At 39.5% G+C, this 26561-nt stretch overlaps 1 protein-coding gene across 2 annotated transcripts in view; it reads left to right on the top strand.

Moving 5' to 3' along the window:
* Positions 1–25918, top strand: part of PRMT9 (protein arginine methyltransferase 9) — a 32695-nt gene extending 6777 nt beyond the window's left edge. For both annotated transcript variants that reach the window (XM_066386161.1, XM_066386170.1), the window contains 10 exons: positions 1519–1755; positions 2667–2834; positions 6091–6193; positions 7458–7564; positions 15248–15437; positions 16677–16860; positions 18527–19241; positions 22610–22763; positions 23988–24110; positions 24399–25918. In XM_066386161.1, the coding sequence (XP_066242258.1) occupies positions 1519–1755; positions 2667–2834; positions 6091–6193; positions 7458–7564; positions 15248–15437; positions 16677–16860; positions 18527–19241; positions 22610–22763; positions 23988–24110; positions 24399–24614 (2197 nt within the window). In that variant the 3' untranslated portion in view covers positions 24615–25918. The remainder of the gene's footprint in view (positions 1–1518; positions 1756–2666; positions 2835–6090; positions 6194–7457; positions 7565–15247; positions 15438–16676; positions 16861–18526; positions 19242–22609; positions 22764–23987; positions 24111–24398) is intronic.
* The last annotated feature ends 643 nt before the right edge of the window (positions 25919–26561 follow it).

Here is a 26561-nt window from a genome sequence, read left to right as displayed (position 1 = left end):
AGAACTCACCTGTTGAAGCGAGTTTGGACTCGTTTGGTTGCTGCTGAAATCTGATATGTGAAGTACTTACTAATCGTGCAGTACAGCTTAGATACTTCAAAGGGGGCAGCACTATGTCTTCACCAGAGATAGTTTAAGAATTACTGTTCTAGATGATTTGATAGTTTTCCCCCCTTGTCTCCTATCTTTGATTTTCTCACATCTAATTCAGTAGCAATTTGTTGGGTGGCTTCCCTTTGAATTTTTTTTTTTTTAAGATTTTATTCATTTTAGAGAGGGAGGGAGAGAGAGAGAGTGAGAGGGAGGGAGGGAGAGAAGAGTAGCGGGAAGAGCAGGAAGCATCAACTCCTATATGTGCTTTGTTCAGGCAAGTTCAGGGTTTCAAACTGGCGACCTCTGTTCCAGGTCGACTCTTTATCCACTGTGCCACCACAGGTCAGGGCTAGATTTTTTTCAATAGATTTAGCTTGTGTTCTTAGAAACAATGGATCTCTTTTTGCAGTCCTATATTTTTCATTTCTGTAATATTTAAGTAAAATATGTAATTATGATGTGTAGTCTAGTCTGACAGCAAATTCAGCTGACTCTAGATGACCATTCAAGTCGGGTGTTGTGAGAAAAATGATGCAGGCACACCAGGGAGGAGCCAACTAGCCATAGGCATTAGTACGTTTTAAGGAGAAAATGGTTTTTAGAAAGCACTGGTGTCTGTTAGGTTGGTTAAGTGGAGGAATACTTTGAGAGCTTCTACTATGCTATTATAGTCAGTGGTGGGATTCAGCCAGTTCGCACTGGTTTGGCAGGATTGATACCTAATTTTTTGTTGAGTTTGGCAAACTGGTTGTTAAAATGGCACTTGTAATCAAGGTTCTCTCTAAGGTGGGCACCTGGGCAGTCACCCAGTGCCGAAATCATAAATTTACATTCCTTACTCTTTTTTAATGTTCACCTGCGCAAACAGCATATTGTAAGCGCCCATAGTGATGTGCATTCCGTCCATAGGTGAAAAATAACAGAGGACACCAATCAAGAAGCAATATGGAAATATCTTAAATAACAGTTTTATTGTTTTTTGTCAGGTGTTATTTAATATTTTGTCATTAATATTTTAAAACTTATAATCTGGTTTTGTGTACCTCTTTTATTCTTATTTAAGTATTAAATGCATGAAATAATAAACTACCTTTTGGTATATCATGTTTTTATACTTAAAACAGTCATTAGGGCCGAGAACTGGTTACTAAATTATTTAAATCCCACCTCTGGCTATAGTACAATCATACTTTATAATGTAGCACTTGTTAGTGTCCTGGAATGAATAACTAACAGGGCTTCAGGAAAGAAAGAAGTGATCAAGGATTGCAGTTCTCACTGAAGGCTTCGTGAAGGAGGTGGCACTTGGGTTGCGTAGGCTTTGGGGTGCTGCTTAGGGATTCTCAGGCCAGATGAGTGGCGTGAACAAAGGCACTGGGGTCGATAGCATATGTTGAATATTTTTTCTGTCATTTTTTACTCTAGGATGGGCTTTAGAGATGAAGCAGCTGGGTATTTTCATAAAGCGGTGAAGCTAAACCCTGATTTCAGTGATGCAAAGGAGAACTTTTATCGTGTTGCAAACTGGTTGGTGGAACGCTGGCACTTTATCATGCTTAACGACACCAAGAGGAATACAATTTATCATGCGGCAATCCAAAAGGCAGTTTCTTTGGGATCCAAAAGTGTTTTGGACATTGGAGCAGGAACTGGAATATTAAGGTTTGTTGTACTTGTCTTAATTGCATGTGGATGTATACTACTATAAGTTAAAGATTTTACTAAATATGGAATATTTAAGTGTGGAATTTAAAACGAGAGTTTCTTTCTCAAAATCATATTTATGCAACTAGTATTGTATTTTCCACTATGACTTTTGCTTTATCAAGAACTGGACCTAACTACTAAGAAAGATTTGGGGTTATTGAAATTTTCAATAATGAATTTTAATAGTATTTTTACATTAATATTCTGGTTGAGAATCTAGTTATTTAGGCCTTTTAGTATTTTTTTTTTTTGTATTTTTCTGAAGTTCTCTGAAGTTTTCTATTCTCCTCCTCTGAAACGGGGAGGCAGTCAGACATACTCCAGCATGCACCCAACCAGGATCCACCTGGCATGCCCACCAGGGGGTGATGCTCTGCCCATCTGGGGCGTTGCTCTGTTGCGACCAGAGCCATTCTAGCGCCTGAGGCAGAGGCCATGGAGCCATCCTCAGCGCCCGGGCCAGCTTTGCTCCAATGGAGCCTCGGCCGCGGGAGGGGAAGAGAGAGACAGAGAGGAAGGAGAGGGGGAGGGGTGGAGAAGCAGATGGGCACTTCTGTGTGCCCTGGCCGGGAATTGAACCCTGGACTCCTGCACGCCAGGCCGACGCTCTACCACTGAGCCAACCGGCCAGGGCCAGGCCTCTTATTATTCTTCATGCCAATTGTGTCTTCTTCATTGGGTGGATGTCATGATTTATTGAATTTGATTCCTGGCAAGAGTGTTACTTCATTTTTTAATGTGGAATGAATAACGGTTGTGTTTAAGGATAAAAGGAAAACCCCATGTGTATGTGTCACAATTCCCCTAATACATGAAAGAATACAGTGGGTAATGTTTTCTTGATGGAGCACTTTCTCCCCCTGTAGTATGTTTGCTAAACGAGCCGGCGCGCACGCGGTGTATGCCTGCGAGTTGTCCAAGACCATGTACGAGCTGGGCTGCGACGTAGTGGCAGCCAACGGGATGGAAGCAGGGATCAAGCTCTTGCATATGAAGTCGCTTGACGTTGAAATTCCCAAACACATTCCAGAAAGGTATTATGGTGTAGACTAATTTTACTATTTAAAATCCACTAATTGACTTTTGGAAAGTAAGATATTTCCATTTCTGGCTTCTAGTCCAAACAAAAATGCTGAAACTCTTACATTGTAAAGTATGGATATAGGATAGTTTAGCATAAGATGGGTTTTCGTAATAAGGTCATATTCTTTACTAAATATTCAAAGATCTTGAAAGAAATTTTGTGGTAAGGGACTTGATGAACGAACTTGACCTTTAGCAAGTTATTTTACCACGTTAATTGTCAGCGTTCTAGTTGTAAAAATGGTTAACGCCTCCTGTGTGGTCAATAACTTGAAAATATTCTGCTTCAAAATAATACATGAGATCAGCCTTGATGAACTTACTATTAATACATTTTGTGTTAATATCCTTGGCGAAATGGAAAGTTTTAGAAGTTCAGCTGGCAGTGGTTTGAGCCCTTTCAAATGCTTTGCACATTATCTCCTAAACCTTGGCTTCTAGCGTGTTATCTCACTTTGCTCTGTATTGCAAGAGTGATGAAAGTTTAGAGCTGAAAGCGATTTTAAATCATCTGGTCCAACACTGTCATTTTAGATGGGTTTTTCTCTGTTATCACTGGCTTTACTTCCTCTCCTGGGAAGTCTGTCTTCTCATCTTGTTTACATTCAGTTTACAGTGAAACAGGGCTTTTTATACTCTTGTCATTTGGACTATGATTTTAAAAAGTCTTTCATATGTGTATAATTATATTTGCATAAAACAGTGGTCTCTGCATGTGTTCTTGTGAAGTAGAAATAAGTCCTATTAGATTGTTGAAACAGAAATTATACCCATTTTATAGAAATAAACAGTGTCCTAAGTTGTCTTAGTCTGCTCAGACCACCTTAACAAAATACTGCCGACTACGTGGCTTAAGCATCATTTTCTCACAGTTCTGGAGGCTAGAAGACCATGATAAGTATGCTGGGAAATTTGGTTTCTAGTAAGAGTTATTTTCCTAGCTTGCAGATGGCTGCCTTCCTGCTGTAGACCCACATAGCTCTTTTCTGTGCATGAGGAGAGGGAGAGATCACTGTGTCTCTTCCACTTTCCCAAGGGCACAAGTTCTACCCACCTTTGTGATCTCATTTCACCTTAATTACCTACTAAAGGCTCTCTCTCCAGTTACAGTCACCTTGGGGGTGAGGACTTCAACATGAATTTTGGTGGCACACAATTCAGTCCGTACTGTTAATCAGTTACCTTAATTTAATTTACATTTTTCTCACACATATTATTGTAGAAGGATCTACTGGTTTTGAATCAGGAGATAAGGATTCCAGTACATCCTTCACTATTTATTTTGACCTTGAGCAAATCTAGAGACTTTAAGATGTCGGTTGGGTTAGATGTTTGAGATACCTCCTTTGTAAACTTAAGTAATCATAGTATGTAATCATAAATATTGAAAATTTGTGTATAAAAAACATTGAGTTCAGGCACTGTGGGCGATACCAGCCGTTTTTGCTCCAAAGGCACCCAAAGTCTCCATAGGACGATAAGGAATGATCATGAAAAAATTTTTTTCATCTTTAAACTGCATGAATGAATGATACAATAAGTGCTAAAGTTGTTTAGAATAAGGAGAAATCATTTTGGTATGTCTTTGAGTAAAAATTAGTGGACGAAGCAAGAGAAGTAACCAGAGAGGCATAATCTATGTGTAAGAGATAAACATGGGTGATGAAGGTAGAGAAACATTTTGAGAGGTAGGTCTTCTAATCTGCATTAAATACCATTTGTAGATAAAGGGAAATGAAAACAGAAAGACTACTCATTTTGATAAGTAGAGGAGTGACTGATGATGCAGACTATATTTATAGTGTTGGGAATAAGAGTCTAATTAATTAGCACTTAGGAGAGGGACTGGTAAAGTTAATGGGTGTGAACCACGCTCTTAAGGATTTGGGCAGTGAAAGAGGGGGCAGCAGGGTCAAATGAAGGTTGTACTGCCCTCCACCGAGACATTGTTGAGGGAATACGGGAACACTGAGGAACATTAGTCAAGTTCCCCTCCACCGAGACATTGTTGGGGAGTACAGGAACACTGAGGAACATTAGTCAAGTTCCCCTCCACTGAGACAGTGTTGGGGGAGTACAGGAACACTGAGGAATATTAGAGTCAAGTTCCCCTCCACTGAGACGGTGTTGGGGAGTACAGGAACACTGAGGAACATTAGTCAAGTTCCCCTCCACTGAGACATTGTTGGGGGAATACGGGAACACTGAGGAACATTAGTCAAGTTCCCCTCCACCGAGACATTGTTGAGGGAATACGGGAACACTGAGGAACATTAGTCAAGTTCCCCTCCACCGAGACATTGTTGGGGGAATACGGGAACACTGAGGAACATTAGTCAAGTTCCCCTCCACCGAGACATTGTTGAGGGAATACGGGAACACTGAGGAACATTAGTCAAGTTCCCCTCCACCGAGACATTGTTGGGGGAATACGGGAACACTGAGGAACATTAGTCAAGTTCCCCTCCACCGAGACGGTGTTGGGGGAATACGGGAACACTGAGGAACATTAGTCAAGTTCCCCTCCACTGAGATGATGTTGGGGAGTACAGGAACACTGAGGAACATTAGAGTCAAGTTCCCCTCCACCGAGACGTTGTTGGGGGAATACGGGAACACTGAGGAACATTAGTCAAGTTCCCCTCCACTGAGATGTTGTTGGGGAGTACAGGAACACTGAGGAACATTAGAGTCAAGTTCCCCTCCACCGAGACGTTGTTGGGGGAATACGGGAACACTGAGGAACATTAGTCAAGTTCCCCTCCACCAAGACGTTGTTGGGGAGTACAGGAACACTGAGGAACATTAGTCAAGTTCCCCTCCACCAAGACGTTGTTGGGGAGTACAGGAACACTGAGGAACATTAGTCAAGTTCCCCTCCACCGAGACGGTGTTGGGGAGTACAGGAACACTGAGGAACATTAGTCAAGTTCCCCTCCACCGAGACGGTGTTGGGGAGTACAGGAACACTGAGGAACATTATTCAAGTTCCCCTCCACCGAGACGTTGTTGGGGAGTACAGGAACACTGAGGAACATTAGAGTCAAGTTCTTCAAGATTCAAGAGGAGGTATTGAAAATGAAATGTATTAGGAAATTTTACATATGGACTGTTTCTATAATATACTCTTTCTTTTTTCTCTCAGACATATTTATATAAATAGCATGATATTTTACTTACATGTATCTTTAAAAAATCATTCTATAGAGTGTCCCTAGTTGTAACAGAAACTGTCGATGCAGGTTTATTTGGAGAAGGAATTGTGGAGAGTTTGATTCATGCATGGGAGCATTTACTTTTGCAGCCAAAGGTAAGCGACATGAAAATACTTAAATTGGATTAGAATTCATTATTTTCACAGATATTTATTGTGCCCTTACTGGAAAGAAATCCATAAAAATGTTTAATATATAATATAGTGTGTACTTGTGTGCCTAAATGGGGTATACAGACAAGAAATATTCCAGGAAGGAATTCATGGGAATTGAGATGATATTGTGAACAGACAGACTATTGAATTCTTGACTAGGGTTGAAGAAGGGAAGAACTTTCAGTCTCACAGGCCCCAGTGCTCGGATTTTTGGTAAATTATCAAGAGAGTATAGTGATAGCTATCTTGCTATGGTTTTAAGGTAGTAGTTGGACCCAAGCTACTAATTGGACAGAATTAACTCTTATAATTACCAAATTATATTTTGCATTAAAATCCTTTACTGTGGCCCACAAATTATAGATTGGTTGATATAATACATGTAATGAATGAAACGATTTTAACATGTAATAAGAGTTCACTATTTTTAGGGAGTGATTTGGATTTTTTTTTTTTTTTTTTTTGACAGAGAGTCAAAGAGAGGGACAGAGGGACAGACAGACAGGAAGGGAGAGAGATGAAAAGCATCAGTTCTTTGTTGCAACACCTTAGGTGTTCATTGATTGCTTTCTCATATGTGCCTTGCCCGGGGGCTACAGCAGAGGGAGTGACCCCTCACTCAGGCCAACAACCTTGTACTCAAGCTAGTGACCTCGGGCTTCAAGCCAGTGACCTTTGGGCTCAAGCTAGTGACCATGGGGTCATATCTGTGACCCCATGCTCAAGTTGGTGAGCCTGCGCTCAAGCCAGCAACCTTGGAGTTTCAAACCTGGGTCCTCTGCAACCCAGTCCAGTGCTCTAACCACTGCATCACTGCCTGGTCAGGTGGGAGTGGTTTGGATTTAAAATGGCTAATTAAGGTTGAAAAGAAGAGCAGTTTGTTTTACAAGTAGGTAATGGTGATTTTGGCTTCTCAATTAACATATGCAGTGGTTTTTTTGCTGTATGTAGACTTATAACTCTCCTCACCCTTCCCTCCCTCCCTTCCCGTTTGTACTGTTAAAAAAAATAAGTATATATAATATATAGATACATATATATAGCAATGAAATTTTAAAATAATCTTTAAAAATAAACCCTTAAACTGCTTATTTTACTCATTGCTTTTTAAGTTTTTTCTTATTTTTATTGCTTGTCATTAACACTTTACATTAACATTTTACATACATAAAACTGAATCTAATTTTTATTGTTATATTTTTAGACCAAAGGTGAAAATGGTAGTTGTGAAAAGTATGGGAAAGTTATACCGGCAAGTGCTGTTATATTTGGCATGGCAGTAGAATGTGCAGAGATAAGAAGACATCATAGGTAAGTGATTATTTAAATAGCAAGTATTAAAACAATTGTCATTTTAAGGCATAGACTTGACTTCAGAAGCTATTTAATGAATATTTGGAGAATTTGTAGTTTTCTGACCTTTAAATTCATGATGTTTATTCCGTCTTAATTTTATTTTTGAACTTGAAAAAATTTTAAGATCCTAAGATTAAAAATCAGCTTTCAATTCTCTAGTGGAAAATTAATTTAGATACAACTTAGTATCCTTTTGATGTATGCTATATTTAGGTAGGAAAATGTTAACTTTACTGTTATTAGATGAAAGTGAAGTAAAAATTTTCAGTATGAAAATAATTTTAGTTTTATTTCTCCCTTTCCCTTTTCTTAATAACTTTTTTGATATTATAACGTTTTGTTGTTGAGAGGAATGAAATTTTAGGATTTTTTTACCCTTGGGATACTGAGATTTACATATTAATTATGATATGGATAGCCTTTTTTAAAATTTACTTTTTTAATTTATTTTTTGTTATAGAAGCTTCTTGGTCACGATTTCTTGAATATAGTGAATGTTTTACTTTGCAGAAATATTGATGCATATTTGTTAGGATTTTTTAAGGAGGTCCATCACCTTTTTAATAACTTACCAGAAGTAAATATAACATTTTAGGAAATACTGATGAGTAAAAAATTAAAGTAAAAATTATCCTAATAACTACATAGATAACTACTGTGCATCTTTGCTCTGTTTTCTTCCTTATACTTTTCTATGCATATTACAGGGTGATAAGTACAGTATTTAGTGATTGGTAGGGCACAGTACACTGACCAAATAGACAGTGGCCTTAATCAGCACATTGGCTGACTTAGAGAGGGGTACTGATTGAAGGTCAGCTCCATGTAAGTAAATGTGTGTGTATAAATTAAATTTTGTTTCAGAAGTATCAGTAAATATATACTGCTCACAAAAATTAGGGGCTATTTTATAGCTTCATATCTGTTGGGCAGATAAAATGTATTATGCTCACTTTGTAAAAGATAACGCTGCCCACGTGGAGGTGGAGGCCGTTGCCCAGGTGATATTAATGTGTGTTGAGAATCCTTGTAGCCTGGGGCTTGGTTTGGGATTAAGCCTTTCCCACCCTTTTTGATGTGGGGCGGTACAATCCAATCATGCCTCAGAGAAGTGACTTTGTATTAGACTTCCCTATTTTGTATATTGGATTAAAGGTTTTGAATCTACACTATAAAATGGGGGCAGAACGGGAGCTTGCTCTCTTGGTTCCTGGGATGATTAGCATGAGAGAGCAGAGGGAGCAGAGCAGAGAGCAGAAAGAGGCCATGTGGCCAGGAGAAGCAGCCAAGATGGCGGAGTGCTGAGTGAGATGCCAGTTTGTGCAGTTTGTATCTGGGATAAGGAAGGAGATGGGGAACTGAGGAGAATAAGGCTGGTGATCTAGAAACCTTTGATTCTAGGAAAACTCGGATAAGTCAGTAGCTTTGTGAGCACTGAATGTGAGTGGGTTTTGGAGCCCAGTGTGTGTTTTTTGCTTGCTCGCCGGGTGCAAGCTAGGATTAAAGACTATGGCCCACCAGTTTTTGGCTCCGTTGTTTCTTTACGGACTGTCCGAATCCAATGCGAACCTGCATGGGCTGGGCGGCTGTGATGGCAGCCCTGGCCCTGGCTGCTGGCTTTACATTTGGCGTAGTGGCTGTGATGGTGGCCCTGGCTGTGACTACTGGCTTTCCAATATCCATTTTGAAATCCCCTAATTTTTGTGAGCAGTATGTTTGCTTTTTTGTGTGAGCCTTTTCATGTTAATAGAGTTGCTTTATGTATTTTTTAAGAATGTTTTATTATGCTTAATTTATTGGGCTAACATGGATTCAAGTGTCCCACTCAGTATAACTCCCTCATCCCTACCCCTTTGTCCCCCTTTACAGCCCCCTTGCCCCCCCAACTCCTTTCCCCCTTGCCCCCCCAACTCCTTCCCCCCTTTCCTTTAGGATTTGTTGTCCTGTTATCTGGATCTATGTGTTATGTATCTATAATTTTACTAATCCCTTCACCTTCTCATCCCATCCCCTCACCCCCTTCCCTCTGACACTGTCCCTCTGCTCACCATGACCCTGCCTCTGCCTCTATTCCATTCTTCAGTTCACCATGTTCATTAGATTCCACATATAAGTGAGATCATATATTTGTCTTTCTCTGCCTGGCTTATTTCACTTAGCATAATAGCAATCCCACTTTTAGGAATATATCCTAAAAGTACCAAATCACTGATTCAAAAGAAGATGTGCACCCCCATGTTTATGGCAGCATTGTTCACAATAGCTAAGATCTGGAAACATCCCAAGTGTCTGTCAGTGGACGAGTGGATCAAAAGGCTGTGGTACATATATGTATACACAATGGAATGCTACGCAGCTGTGAAAAAGAAGGAAATTTTACCTTTGCTTCGTGTATTTTTAAAATGAGTTTTCTAGTGTAGTTCTCAGAGTTTAGAATTTTAAGGTTACTTCCATTTTTCTGCTTTTAAGAACAATGGTAAATATCTTTGTACTTAGTCCTTGGGGACCTGTCTTTATTATTTTTGGGGGATAATTTCCTTAAAAAAAAAAAAACTACTGTGTTGAAGGGTGTGTACATTTTTCAGGCTATGGAGACACATTGCTGAATTGCCCACCGGAAAAGCTAGGCTGTATATCACTGAGATTTCTTGCCATAATGTAATTCAAGACTCCTTGCCCTCAACAGTTTCTCTTTATATGTTATAGAGAAACCACTAAAAGTGTTAGCCCAGTGAAATAGAAGTTAAGTGACTAGTATTTCCCATTTTGAGAAAGGATTCTTCCATCACTGATGCATTCATGAAGCAAATGGGTGCCTGCCCAGACACACCAGAGGGACTTCTGGGAAAACAGAGGTGCCATACATTTTGTTTGACTAGGTCTGAGTGAGTGAGGCCCAGTAACTGCTTTTCACAAAACTCAGCAGTGTGGGTTTAGGACTGTGAAAAACGGTGTTAAAGGAAATAAAGATGAATGCTGCTTTTTTTTATCTAGCAGAAACATTTAGAAACCGTTATAAAAATTACCATTTGGAAGTTGTCGTTTTCATTTTACACTCATCTGAACAGCAAATGTTTAAGGATAGCCAAGAAAATGGTTTTATACTTGCCTTACTAGATAAGAACAAGTAATAAAAAACAGCAATATTAAGGATGAAAAAATAGAAAAAGAGATCAGTGGAACACTGCCACAGACCAAGGTGGCTCCTAATAACAGTGCAGAATTAAGGAAACATACTTATTAAGAAAAAAGGATGGGACCGGGAGGCTTCTTCAAATGCTGATGGCAATATCCAAGTGCCTCATAGCCCCGTTTGCTTTATTATATATCCATATGCAAATCAAGGAAGTCCTTGATACAAAGTTACACATCCGAGGCTAAAACAGGAACTCTCCCATGGCATAAACAGGAATCCCCCTACCATGCATAAGCAAAATCAACCAACATCTAAAAACAAAGAGTAAGAGGAAGGGCATGTAAATTGCTTCCAGCAATTTAAGCAAGCAAGTGAAGTGGGTGCAAATACTCAGTATCATAGCCAGTATGGAGGTGGAGGGGGGAGAACCTAGCCTTTTGCTAAGCCTCAAATCTACAATGGCTTTTTGCCATTTATGGTCCACAACAGAACACAATCAAGACTAGATACAGACCTTTGACTTTAGGGATTTTAGTATATGGTATAGGTATAGTATTTCAGATCAGTGAAGAAAAGATAAATTATTTAGTTAATGGAAATGATGTACTTCATTTGAGGAGAAAAGTTAGATCCTTGTAATTTCACATGAATAAGTATAAAAAAGTACAGAAGGTGATGAAGGCCTTCCAAAGCAAAACAGAGTAGGGAATAGAAGCCATAAAGGATTGACAAATTTGACCACATTAAAAACTTTTTTTAATACATATAGTGAAAGATAGTGTAAATAAAGTTAAAAGGCAGGTGACAGACTGTGATAAAAATTCACAACTTTTACAACAAAGCATAAATATACTGATGATTATCTGTAGTATTAGAGATATGAAAATTAAATGATTAAAATGTTTATGTCAGCAGACACTAAAAATTATTGATAACAGTGGGGAACAATTTTTTTTTCATTTTCTGTTGCATGAGGTTTTAGAACTGTTTCTATATATCTCTGTATTGCTGATTCCAAATCTGAAATCCATTTTTTGGTGCATGCTCTAGTTTTTATGCAATTTTAATTTCTTTTTGTTACAGTTAATGGCATGCATTGGTTTTTAAATTGGAGTTAAAGGGCAACGACTTTTGGATTGAACATAACTACAGGGCAATTAATGTTTTACAAACATCACTTTTACATAATTGTAGTTGTTTTTAAATGTACAAAATTATTATCTGATAAATACACCCTCTTATTTTGTTTTAAGTTTGAATCATGGCTTCTTCGAGTAGGCGTAAATGTAAGAATAGTCCTGACACTTTCTGTTATATATGTGGCTGTTACACACTTCAATGTCAAAGGTGCAATATTTCATGATTTGTGACACGTGCATATATTGCCTATTTTCAAGTTCCCCTTGGTGATCAAGACAAGAATTGGGCTACTCATATTGTGTGTCATAATTGTGAGGAAATGATTCGTGACTGGACAAAGGGAATGCCTTTTGGTATTACCATGGTTTGGCGTGAATCTAAGGACCACAGCAGTGACTGTTATTTCTGTCTGATCCATACAAAGGGCATCAGCAAGAAAAAATGGCATATGATTGCACATCCTAATATTCCTTCAGCAATACGACCTATCCCACACTATGAGACACTCCCGGTACCAGTTTTCAATGGTTTTATTTCTTCTAAGGATGAAGAAAGTAAACATGGTGATCAAGTTTATTTTGATAAGATGCATGAGGAAATGGTTATAGAATCTGAAGGGTCTTCTTCTGATGCCAAGCAGTCATTAACCCCTCAGCAGTTTAGCCAACCCGAATTGAATGACTTAGTAAGAGATTTGGGCCTATCAAAGAAAGCAGCTGAGTTATTCGACTCCAGGCTTCAAAAAAAGAATGTACTTCACTGGTCAGCTAAAGTATCCCATTTCAGGGAGCGTGAACAAATATTTGTGGACTCTTTTTCCGAAGACAAACACTTTGTTTACTGTCATGACATCAGTAGTCTTCTCAGCCAGCTAGGTGTTACCACTTACAGTCCAACAGAATGGCAGCTATTTCTTGACAGCTCTAAACGGAGTCTGAAATGTGTTCTCCTACATAATGGTAATGTTTATGCAGCAGTTCCAATTGGTTATTCAACTCATCTGCGAGAAGATTATAATGACATAAAAATTGTCCTCAACTTTCTGAAGTATGAAGAACATAGCTGGATCATTTGTGTGGATCTTAAAATGGTAAATTTCCCGCTAGGACAACAGAGAGGTTTCACGAAGTATCCTTGCTTTCTGTGTTTGTGGGACAGCTGAGCTCGGGAGAAACACTGGACACAGAAGGAGTGGCCGAAACGTGAAGCTCTGGAAGTAGGGATGCAAAATATTGTGAATGAACCTGTAGTTAATCAAGACAGGATCATTTTTCCCCCACTTCACATCAGACTTGGTTTAATGAAGCAGTTTGTTCAGGCTTTGAATAGAGAAAGTGAATGCTTTCAACATATTATTTCTGCTTTTCCTGCCTTGTCTTATAAAAGATGAGAGCAGATATATTCGATGGACCTAATTCGAACCCTCATACGTGACGAAGAATTTGCCAGGAAGATGAATAAGGAGGAGAAAGCAGCATGGCAGTCTTTTGTGGCAGTTACAAAGAACTTCCTTGGCAACAAAAAAGCAGAAAACTATGAACTTCTGGTTCAGAGGATGCTGTTGGCTTTCCACGACATTGGATGTAACATGAGTGTTAAGATTCACTTCCTGAACAGTCACCTTGATAAGTTTCCCCAAAATCTTGGAGCTGTTAGTGATGAGCAGACTACTTCTGGAGCATCAAATGAGACTGTCCTCAACAAGTACACAAATGCCAAGCGCTACAAACGCAAATTTTTGCCTGAATAGAATTTAAATAAGTTTTGCGTGAATTTTATGATTAAAATAAGTTTTAATGTTTTCTATTTCTAAATTGTAGACAAATTCTGATGCAGTCATATCTTTTAGTGTATTTACTGCATTATATAAATTTTTATATTTCCACAAAGATGATGCCCAAGAAGACTTTCTTCTTCATTATGTTACACTAAATGTTGAAAATTTTACAATAAGATGAAAACCTAAAATCTTGAATTGCAAAAAAATTGTAGCTTACAGAGAAAAACTGATGTCAGATTTGAGATCAGCACACTCAAATTAGGTAGGAACAAGTGTTTTTGTGGATGCAACAAAAACACCTGAACAAAATTAAAGATGTTAAAGATGTGACTAGTCCTTGACCTAGCATTTCCCCTTGGGGTGATGTGTCACTGTATGAATGTACCACACAATATACTTGTCCGTTTTACTCTTGATGGACATTTAGGTTATATCCAGTTTTTTGGGCACTAGAAATAGTACAGCTGTAAACGCTCTTGAACATTATTTTGGTGATTGTATGTATTAATTTTTGTGGGCTATATTCCTGGAAGTGGAAATGTCAAACACCTTGAGGTTTCTCTATGGAATGTGTCTGAAATATAGATGTGCAGCTTGAATAGATGCCATGAAAGTCTTCCAAAGTAGTCTTGTTAATTTTATACTCCTACCAGTAGTGTATGAGGCTATATCCTCACCAATACTTGGTATTGACTGTTTATTTCCCCCATTTTGGTGGTTGTGTTGTATGGTTTTAAGTTCTATCTCCCTGATGGCTAATGAATCTGACCAACTTTTCATATGCCTTCTGGCCATTTGGATATGCTGTTTTCTGAAGTGTCTAAGTCTTTTGCCAACTTTTTTCTTTTATTAATTTGTAGAAATTTAGAGATATATTTTGGATATGAGCCCCTTTTTTTGTTTAGAGAGAGAGGGAAGGATAGACAGACACAGACAGGGACAGACACAAGACAAGAAGGGAGAGAGATTAGAAGCATCAATTCTTTGTGCAGCACATTAGTTGTTTATTGGTTGCTTTCTCATATGTGCCTTGACTGGGGGGCTCCAGCAGACCAAGTGACCCCTTGGCCAAGCCAGCAACCTTGAGCTTCAAGCCAGCGATCTTTTGGCTGAAGCCGGCAACCATGGGGTCATGTCTATGATCCCATGCCCAAGCCAGCAACTCTGCACTCAAACCCATGCTCAAGCAGATGAGCCTGCACTCAAGCCAGTGACTCGGGGTTTCGAACCTGGGTCCTCAGCATTCCAGGTCAACGCTCTATCCACTGCACCACTGCCTGCTGAGGCGAGCCTTTTGTTGACTATAGATGTATTACAAATCTTTTCTACTCAGAGCTTGCCTTTTTTCTGTTTTGCTGGGTATCTTGATGATCAGAAGTTCTTAATTTTAATGTGGATCTATTTATCACTTGTTTTCCTTTATAGTTTGTGATTGTGCATATAATTGTTTAAAAACCTTTGTCTCTGAAGTTTTATTTCATTTTTATGTTTATTTTTGCTGGATTCAGTACTAAATGGTGCTACTTGATTGTAAAACAGAACGCCATCTATCCCCTTTCCCCTTTATTCCCTCTCTCACCAGGGTGGGCACGAAGGACATCGCTGGGATCTGTTTGCCGACAAATGTGAAGTTCCAGGGCCCAGCGTGTTCTGTGGAGAGCGAAGATGCAGTCGAACCGTACACGACTGAGAAGATGGGCCGGGTTCCCGGAGGTTATTTGGCTCTGACAGAGTGCTTTGAGATGATGACAGTAGATTTCAACAATCTTCAGGTAAAAAAAAAAGCTTAGTTACTGTTTTTGAGCATTAAACTTCATCTGTGTTTAGAAGAGTAAATATATAGGACCATCTTATTTTACGAGTTTGCATGGGATTCCACTTACTATAGGTAAAGAAAATGATGAAATGGTAGCTAGAATTCTCTCCTGAAATTATGCACTGTGAACCCAGAGAGAAAAGTCCCTAAGACTTGTTGGGAATGGATAATGTGTATGGTGTTTTCACTGTGCTCTTAGGTCACTCTGACAAGTCGCAGTGCTGGGCAGGCAAAGGAACTGTCGCTACATTAATTTCCCCAAAATTCTGCAGCATGTGAATGCAGGAGCAGGGGCAGGCGTCCTAACGTGGGTGTTTCTGACTTTCCGTAGTGTCATGCCGCCATTTGAAATGATCAGTTATTCCTCTAAATGAGCAGTAATTCACACCTCCCAGTTGTGTGATTGTCAGGGTGACAGGCCACACTGGTTTGCCCAGCACTGGCTGGCGCCTGTGATGTGGGACTTCGCACTGTAAAACGGACAGTCCTGGGCAAACCAGGACAAGCGACCACTGCAGTGTATCTGCGCATGTTGCTGAGGTGGAAAGAAGAGACGTGCAGAGAAAGTGTCTGAAGGAATCGAGGAAGGCCCCATGAAACCCTCCCCTGACGCTCTCAGAACGGTTAAGGGTTCCAATGCAACTGAGGGTTAGGTGACGCCTGCCTCAGACAGAAGGCCTTATGAGCATCCTTTCGCCTAAGAGTGTTAGAATTGAACGAGAGTTTCCCCTATCAGTTGTTTCTAGCCTTTTCCTGAGGTGGTCTGGAGCTAAGTGAACATTTTGGCATTGCTTACTGAGGCTGAGCGCCAAGAACATTCCTTCTCCGATCCCGCATTCCAACAGAGAACGATCTGATTGCACTGCTAAGTACCCCTATCCTTTTCTTGTTTAAGCTTTTCTTTTTCTGTGTCCCACATACTCATACGTGGAAACCTGCTTCGGCCCCGCCTGCTGTGCCATGTGCTCCCTGTCTGTGTCAGCACTGTGCCTCTGCCTCCTCGTTGCTGATAGCCGCCTGGCATTCCACTGCCTCGTGTCAGAGCTCCCGCCCAGTGTGCCTACGTGGCTCTCGGTGTGCCGAGGTGCGGAGCCCCCAGCGCACCGGCCGGACTGAGGACTGGCAGAAATGGGAGCTGATATGGTATTGGGGCGTGTATGGATTCATTGTATAAAACCCTTTTATGTTTTCGTAGGAATTAAAAAGCCTAGCCACTAGAAAACCCGATAAGATCGAAGTTCCTGTAATTAAAGAAGGTGTACTGGACGCTGTTGTGGCTTGGTTTGTACTGCAGCTTGACAACGAGCACTGTTTATGCACAAGTCCCAGTGAGGAATCCTGCTGGGAACAGGCTGTCTACCCTGTGCAGGACCTGACAGGTACTCTCATCTCGTCTGACTTGCCCTTGTTTGTGTTCTTCAACTTGTTGCTTTAATCCTCGAAGCATTTGAGTCACTGTCAAAAAAATTAGTTTCTAGTCCAGGGAGACTGATTGCATCCTCGAGACAGTTTTCATTTTCTAATTTAAAAGTAGCTTTAAATAATAGGTAGCTGAGAAGAGAGACTAAAACACCACTCTGCTGCATGCCACTCAGAACTATTGTTCCATCATTTCTTCAGCTCTGATGACTCTGGCTGGCTACCAGCAGATAAGAGAGATGCTAGTCCAGTTTTAATGTAACGTAGTGGGGGAGTATTTCTTTAATGCAGGAGCTGCGTACAGCGTCTGATGGCATCTGAACCCCCAGGTCTTAGAAGGGTACACATTCATATATATACATACAGAATCTTGAAGTTTTAGAGGGTTCACGAATCCATTAACTTTTCTTGGGAAGATCTATGTTAAAGATATTTTTTGTATAGAAATATTTCTACAAGCAATTTGGTGGGTTTCAGTCTATTTCCCAGCAGTTGTAGTACATAGAAAAATTCTACCTTTTTTGAGGTGGCTGCATCTGTTTCTCCTACTCAAGCTCTGATTCGGCAAGTCGTTGTCAGTCAGTGCACAGCTAGCCTGGTGTTGCTGGAGCCAGTCCGGTAGATGTGGGTTTGGAGCCCAGCTCTGCTAGTTTCTGACTCCCCGGCTGGTTTAGCTGCTTACTCCTCAGAATGGTTGTTATGTGACGTGTAAAATGGGACAGTGCTGCCTCCCCTGCAGGACTGTTGTAGGGGTTAGAAATAATGGATATAAAATGCCTATCGTAGTGACTGGCACTTAATAAGGGACATTTTCTATTTGTTTATTCTAAGCCTCTTAGAGTAACTTAGACAGATGGTCTTTTTTTTTTTTTTTAAATCCTTCTTAGGGAAAGGACATTTTAAGTGTTTAAACACATGAATAACAACATGTATTTTCAACTGGCTTTAGTGATGGTAAGGGATTGTGATTATACACTTACATTTTCAACTTTTATCAGGTGTGAAAGTTAATGGAAAAGAGCATGATATTTATAGTCTGTTGTAAGAGTCTTTTTCTTATATTTTCAAAATCTCTAAATATGCAAGACTGCGGTTATGAGATAGATAGGTTCTTTTGAATACTGCTTTGTTCTTTTAGCAATTACTGTTAGAGAAAATAATGTCCCTTTAAGCTAGAGTGAGGTTTGGTATTAATCTCTGAATTCCATCTCTGTTATTGTTGGCTTCATTACCAAAGGAGATTGAGAGTTCCCTATAACCCTCCCACAAACCCTAAATTTGGGGACACTAAAGGATACCTAGTGCTTGTAGGAAAAGCACTAAATTCTGAGTGTTAGGGGCCAGTAATTTAGCTCTCAAATTGAATCTCGGTATTAGGCTGAGTTAATTGAATTGTCAAACTTCATTTTTTTCCTATGTACAGCTGGAGAGAGTTTGCTAGGGTTTTTGTTTTGTTTTTTGTATGAAATTGATAAATACACTGAATTCTAATAAATTAATAGCTGTAATCCTCGGTAGTGATTTAAGACATGGGGAGGGCGGTGGAATGGGAGGACAGGTGTTTTGATGTGATCATAAGACTTATAAACACTCGTATTCATGAAGTTTAACTTCTTTTTTATGAAGACTACTGGGTACAGCCTGGGGACCATGTGATGATGGAAGTGTCTTGTCAAGATTATTACTTAAGAATCCAGGGTATCAGTGTCTTCAGCTCAGAACATGAAATGGATGTTGGGAAAAGTTTTACGAAGGATAAAGACTTGCTCTCTTTAGGAAATGAGGCTGAACTCTGTAGTGCCCTGGCCAACCTGCAGACCAGCCAGCCAGATGCTGCGGAGCAGACCTGTGTGCTGGAGTCCACAGAAATTGCTCTGCTTAATAACATCCCATATCACGAAGCCTTTAAAAAGGCAATGAGCAGAGTGCTGTCTTCCCTGGCTCCGGAGAAACTGTGTCAGGCCATGGACACTCACTGCCCGGACAGTGAGATGAGCGGTGGCAGTGGACAGAGTAACCCTGAGCCGGGGGCCTCTGAGCCTTTCTACGTGTTAGATGTGTCGGAAGGATTCTCTGTTCTGCCTCTCATCGCTGGCACGCTTGGGCAGGTTAAACCTTACAGCTCTGTGGACAAAGACCAGCATCGTATCACCCTGGACCTCATATCTGAGGCCAATCACTTTCCTAAAGAGACACTGGAATTTTGGTTGAGACACGTGGAAGACGAATCTGTGTTGCAAAGGCCCAAATCGGACAAGTTGTGGAGTATAATTATATTGGACGTCATTGAGCCGTCTGGGCTCATTCAGCAGGAGATAATGGAAAAAGCTGCAATATCAAGGTAAAACACAAAATGTAACTTTTTTTTTTTTTTTACTGTTGGGTTTTTTGAGCTCAAACTTCCTATAAATTCTTTTAGTTCTAGAGGCATTAACTATACAGATGAGTCATGATCTGGTATGTTCCACAAGCATTGCTTTTCAGGACCTGTGACCTCTTACCTTTCTCTTTGCATGAATGTCATTACTGAGTTTTCTCCCCTGAGGGACCCCTGCACTGTCGAGGTGAAGAGGAATGGGACTGCCTATAGATAATACGGGAAATAAGGAGAGATCTATAAAAATAGAAGATGTTCTGGGTAACTAAGGAAAAATCAAATTTCAGCTTGCTAATTTCAGAGAATGGTACCCTCTTGTGGCTATTTGGAATTAAAATTTTTTCAGATTCGGCAAAGGCACGGATAGGAATTTTGTTGAGAGCTGTATAGTTTTGTTAAGACGGGTGTACTTTACCAGTTGTGGAGATTCAGTTTCTACCAGACTTCACCCAAAATGCTAAAAAGTTCATGAGAAAGGAGTAACAAAAACAAGTCAAGCACTGGGCAGGCAGAGTGCAGTCCATTTTTAGGTTAATGTGTGCACAGGACACACTACAATTTAAGTGATCATGCGCTTGTATTCAGCAAAGAGAGCGTGACTCCATCAGTCTCACGCAGCAGTTGCATTGAGGAGTCACCTCTTTCCTTGCTGATTCTTTAGGATTTGGCTTCCTGTTAGCTAGTTTTAGGGAGAGTTGTTACAAGAACCACCTGTTTACCTATTGTAAACTTTTACATCAGCTTTTTATTTGGAAAAGTCAAGATGTCAACTTAAAAATTGCAGGACATTAACAGTAAACACTAGAAAATCCCTTTGTTTGCCGAACCATTTGATAGTTGTTGGCTTCATAACTTTGACCCTTATTTTAACAATTACCACGTGTTTCCTTAGAACAAAGGCTTTCCTCTATGTAATACAATAAAATGATCACACAAACACAAGCTTAGCATTGATAAAATACTATTATTTAATATATGGTCTATATTAAAATTTCCCCTGCATCCCAGTAATATATATTTCTGTTGCTTTTTTTCTCACCAATCTGAAAGTTCAGGTTGAAACCAGCTTCAACTATTTGGTAAAATTGAGGGATTTAATATGATTGTAAATGTGTCAACTGAAAAGAATTATTTGGTTTGAAGTACCAAAGTATCCTTTATCTCAGCTTCACTTGGTGGCATTAGGTGATCCATTCACGCACATCTCCCACACAGTTCAAGTGTGAGGAAACAGACTGTGTGGCTGGGTGTGGGAGCTGCCCTGGCTTAACAGCCCTAATAAGAACACTTGGTTACAAATCATACCACACTCAGGGAAGCGTAAAGGTAGTGTGGCTTCTTATTAGGCATTTATTAGTTTGTTCAGTTCTCTCAGTCCAGATGCAACCTACCTATTAACATTAAAATCCGAGCAGTGGAACAGCCGACTTGCAACCTATGTGGGATTTCCAGGAAAACAGAAGATGAACCCAAGATTTTTGTAGTAGAAAGGATTTTGTTGACTCACACTTTACTAGAACACTTGGATATTTAGTAAATAACTTTGTTTTTTGCTTTTAGAGTGTTGAACTTTTTATTTTGAAATAATTTTAAGCTTATAAAGAATAGTCAAAATAGTTAAAGAATAGTAAAAAGGACTTAACATTTACCTACACCCAGATTCATAAAATAGTATTTTGCCTCATTTACTTTCTTATTCTTAACTATTTAGAGTAGGTTCCAGATTTCATATACCTTTCCCTAAATACTTCAGTGTGTCTTTCCCTGAGAACAGAGACATTCATTTATATAACTATCATAAATATCAAAATCATGATACTTACATGGACATAAGACCTATATCTGGCTGGCCCTGGCTGGCCGGCTCAGCGGTAGAGCATTGGCCTGGCATGTGGAAGTCCTGGGTTCAATTGCTGGTAAGGGTACATGAGAGAAGCGACCATCTGCTTTTCCACTCCCACCCCACTGTCTCTCTTCCCCTTCAGCAGACCGAAGGACTGACGCCCTGTCCCCAGCCTTACTCAGATATTAGCAAGTATGAATAACTCAAGGAAGCAGACAGCAGTTTTCAGGGGTGAAGTCAAGGACAAGGAACATGCTGACTTTTAATCTCTGTTCTGAGAGCCTAAACATTTCCCTGTTGCTGAATCTTATCCTGCTGTTTTGCAGTTTCCAGTACAGGGTCAGAGAGGCCCCTGGACTCTCATCTGCTCAGGGCTTTCACCCTAGGGCGCCTTGCTGTCTCTAATTGTTGTCCTAACTGCGTATCTTCATAACACATTCCTACAGGCCCCTGGCGCTGAGGATGGCTCCATGGCCTTGCTTCAGGCACAAAAATAGCTCAGTCGCCAATCAACAGAACAGCGGCCCCCAGATGGGAGTTATGGGGTGGATTCCTGTGGGGGCACATGCAGAAGTCTGTCTCTCCACCTCCCTGCCTCTCAGTTGATTAAAAAAAGAAACGACCCATATCTGATATACAGATCTGTAGCTCTCACCATTTGTTAATACTAAATCCTTTATAGCTCTTTCTGTTTCTGGTTCAGATTCCAGTGCAGGAGTGCACGTTGCCTTAGTTTTGATGCTGCTTCAGTCTCCTTTGTTCTGGAACAGATAGATCATCAGTCTTTCATGACATTAACAGTTTTGAAAACATTTATTCTGTGGAATGTTCATATTTTCTTATTAGATTCAATTATCCATTTTAGAGAGACATGCTACAAAAGTTTCATCACATTAAAACGCACATACATAATGTTGCTTCATTCCGTTATTATTATCAGTTGGTTTAAGTTGTATCCACCAAGTTTTTCTATAGTAAGTTGCTATTTTTCCCTTTGTAACAAGTCAGTCATTTGTGGGGGTGATATCTGAAACTATGAAATAACCTTTTTCCTAATCAAACTTTCACCCACTAGTTTTAATATCCATTGATGATTTCCTGACACTAAAGGCACATACATCAAACCAGCTGATTCTTTCTCATAGATCAGCACTTTTAGCTTGACTTGTTAGGCATTTATGTCCAGTGGTTTACCATTTTGAACACCAGTCAAGAATATAAAGTCCACTAGACTGTATATAATCTGTAGCTCATCAATTCATCATAAATTAGTTGTTAGTACTGATAAAACGTAGGGCATCAAGATGCCTTTTATTTATCTAATGTTTATTTTTTTTATTTTAGAGAGAGACAGGAACATCTAGCTGTTCCTGTATGTGTCCTGACTGGGATCGAACCTGCAACCTTTGCGCTTCCAGACGATGCTCTAACCAAGCAAGCTATCCCACTAGGGCTAGAGATACCTTTTAAAACATTTTCCCTTCTCTAGGTGTTTGCTACAATCTGGAGGCAAGATCTTTCCTCAGTATGTGCTGATGTTTGGGCTGCTTGTAGAGTCACAGACACTGGTAGAAGAGAATGCTGTTCAAGGAACAGCACGAACTCTCGGATTGAATATAGCACCTTTCATTAACCAGTTTCGGGTAAGTGTCTGGAAGAGAAATTCAGCCAGGTGCTTGTTATTCACAGTCTGCCTTATCTCTTTCTATAGTTTTATGTAGTTATTTAGCTGGGTTACAATGGTAATCAGTTTCCTAGGGCAAACTTATTATGGATAAAAATCAACCTAGGGAAGGTTGGACGCCTTCCAGGATGTCCAGGGAGAAGTATTTTGTGTGTCCCGTTTCACTATGAACAGTTGCTCTAATATTTTATTCAGACAGGAATAAATGTTTTATTTATTATGGGGCACTTGTTGACTGAAACATCATTCTGGGGAACTTTTTAAATGTTTCCTTTTTATTTCAAATGAGGAGGCTAAAGTGATGGGACACTTTGTAGCAGTTGGTTCTCAGCCTTGACTGTACAGTCATGTGCCCCATGATGTTTCAGTCAACAAAGGACCACATTAGTGTCATGAAGCTGAAAAATTCCTGTTATCTTAGTGACATCGTAGCCGTGGTGACGTCACAGAGCAAGGCGTTTTTCACTAGTGGCGATGCTGGTGTAAACGGGCCTCTGGGCTGCAGTTAGTCAGTAGTGGTCTGCACCTAGGTCTGCACCTAGGTCTGCGATGGCGCAGTCAATGTTCACACACAGAATCGCCTGGTGATTCACTTCCTGGAATGTATCCCCTGGCTCAGCAGCACATGACTACTTCACAACTACTGATAACTGGATCCTAACTCCAGTTCAATCTGATGTGTGGCCTGAACAGCCAGGCTTTTTAAAACCTCCCGAGGTAATTTTAATTTGCAGCCAAAGTTGAAAATCACTGCCTTAGAAAAATAAACTAATTTTCAAACAAAATCCACTATTAAATTGTTGGGTTAAATTTGGCCTCTTTTCTCAAATACTGTAATAATTAATGTTCTATTATTTGCTTATGAGTTCATCTTTCACACATAAGCACATCCTTGTTTTAAAATCTTTGAGCTGTTTAGTTTGTCAAAACTGAATCTGCTTTCATTGAAGTAAAGCATCTATATATATAGGTGACTGAAACTGTGATTTGAACAAATGAGTTAGCCTGCCAAAATCTTAGTTTTGTTTATTCTTCCTATAAAACTGCAATCATGAAATTCTTTATACCTTATGATTGATGTAGGAATTGAGTTAAATGAGGTAACAGATGTACAAAGCAATCAATGAGGAGCCTAGGTCATGGAAAGAATTGAATCAAAGTGAAAAATTGCTCCTTTCTGTAGGTACCTATCCGTGTATTTTTGGACCTGTCCTCATTGCCCTGTACACCATTAAGCAAGCCAGTGGAACTCTTGAGACTGGATTTAATGACTCCCTATTTGAACACCTCTCACAGAGAAGTAAAGGTACTTAATTACTCATCACATGCAAAATGGTTATCTTAAATTGGGTTATTCTTTATGTACATAAAATTTATTTAGCCACTTTCTTTGAAGATATAAATGTTATTTCTTTTCTAAACAATATCCAAAAATGGGCTTAGGTAAATATTAGTGAATAAAATCATTCTATATTAATTTGAATTGGGTAATTAAAATGTATTTCTGAAATCTGGATCTAAAATGAACTAAAAAGACACTTTTCAAATCCTCTTTGTTCTGATGAGATTTTTCACAGTTTCTTCATTTTCCGAGGTACACATTTGTAAGTCTGGCCAAGTGACTGCCATTCCGTTTTGGTACCACATGCACCTCGACGACGAGATCAGGCTGGATACTTCCAGTGAAGGGTCCCACTGGAAACAGGCGGCAGTGGTTTTAGATGAACCCATCCCAGTGGAGACGGGAGAGGAGCTGGTGCTCCACGTCCAGCATCACAAAAGCAACGTCAGCATCACAGTGAAGCACTGAGGAGTTTTCTGATGGTGTCAGGTCGGGCAAGTGCAGTTGTCCTGGTCTGAGCAGTGCGATTATTACCATAAAGTGGGGGGTGTAGAGACTTAATTCTTTGTATGGCTGAAATATTTTTAAAATTTGACCTTAATAAAGTATATTTGAAAGATACTAAATATTGAGTTAGCATTATTACAGGAATATTTGCTGTAGACTTTTTGAAAAAGGCTGTCATTAGTTTTTCACATTAGGAAAAACTGTCTTTATTGCTTAGTTGTACTCACTATAGATTAAATTCTATTAAACATTTCTATCTACATGCTAAGACTATAAAGATAAAGGATTTTGAGTCATCTTCTTTGTCATGTGTCAATAAATAAAACCAAAACTTAATTTTTAGACATTATGGCATTTTTCTTAAATCCAAACTTAAAATTGGAAATATCAAAATGTTGGCTTCCGCCTGACCAGGCGGTGGCACAGTAGATAGAGCGTTGGGCTGGGGTGCAGAGGACCCAGGTTCGAGACCTCGGGATCGCCGGCTTGAGCACGGGTTCATCTGGTTTGAGCAAAGTCACCAGCTTGGACCCAGGGTCGCTGACTCGAGCAAGGGATTACTCGGTCTGCTGTGGCCCCATGGGCAAGGTGCATGTGGGAGGGCAGTCAATAAAAAACTAAGGTGTCGCAACGAAAAACTAATGATTGATGCTTCTCATCTCTCTCCATTCCTGTCTGTCTGTATCTATCTATCTGACTCTCTCTCTGTCTCTGTAAAAAAAAAAAAATAATTAAAAAAAAAATTGTTGGCTTCCACCGCAGATTGAAGGTTATGGCTTCCTGTAAAGTACAAACTTCTTTTAAATACTGGTTGTACCTCTGAAATACCTCGGGTTTTATGTTTTGGGAATCCAAATTTACATAAGAATTTAAGCCATGAGCTAAATGTAATTAAGATTAAAAGAGTTAAGAAAGAAAATCCTAAGGAGGCAGTGTTTTTCCTGGTCTACTTTGGCAAAGAAAAATGAAAAACTTGGTCAGTTCACGAAAGAATTAAACCTAAACCAGTATTCTTTGAGGTTTTGATTTGGATACACAGAAGAAATATATAATAATTGATCCAATTTTTAAACACTTGAAATAGATTAATAAGTTTATCATGCCTTGTATATGTAGTATGTGCTCTTTGTAAATAAGCTGCAAACAAAATAAGATGTACTTTCCCCATTGCCTGGTCTCAATACCTCTGATATTATACTGCCTGGTTTCGCTTTCCATAGAAATGTTTAGTTTATAATAGGACACAATAAAGACTTTGTGCCTCATTACTGTGAACCAGCATATATTTTTGAATATGTATAATACATAAAGCACGGATTTTGAGAAGTACCGTTGCTATTTGCAACATACTACTACTATGGCACTTTTTATGTTTTCCATATAAAATGTTAACTGTGACCCAGTGGGTTGTGAGAAATTTCATCCTAAGTAATAAATTTCTCCCAGATGGCAGCTACATGTCCTCTGACAGCGGTGTATAGAGGTTTACATTTGCTGACACCTTTAAAAGTAGACTCCTTTCCTATCACAAGTTTCTTTCTTCTTCTCCCAGTCTTCCATCCAGCCAGTGTATTCTTTCATCCCAAATTCATGGATAACTTATTAATCTATTTACATAATTGCAAATGCTTCTTAGTTGTTTTTAGGTCTGAGATATCCTAATAGGAATCTAAGAGATAGGCATTTTTTTATTGTAGGTACATAATTTTTAACTCTATTTCTTTGGACTTATTTTATGCTCTGCCCCTCTAATCAAGAACTTTTTATTAAAACATTAATGGTTTATGTTTAAAGAAGGAGAAACAAGCCCTGGCCAGGTAGCTCAGTGGATCAAGTGTTGACCCTGTGCACCAGAAGTCACAGGTTTGATCCCCAGTCGGCATGTGTGAAAAGCAACCAGTGAGTGCA

Source organism: Saccopteryx leptura, chromosome 1 (genome assembly GCF_036850995.1).
Source record: "Saccopteryx leptura isolate mSacLep1 chromosome 1, mSacLep1_pri_phased_curated, whole genome shotgun sequence".
NCBI classification, from domain to species: Eukaryota; Metazoa; Chordata; class Mammalia; order Chiroptera; family Emballonuridae; genus Saccopteryx; species Saccopteryx leptura.
This window is presented reverse-complemented; position numbering and strand designations above follow the sequence as displayed.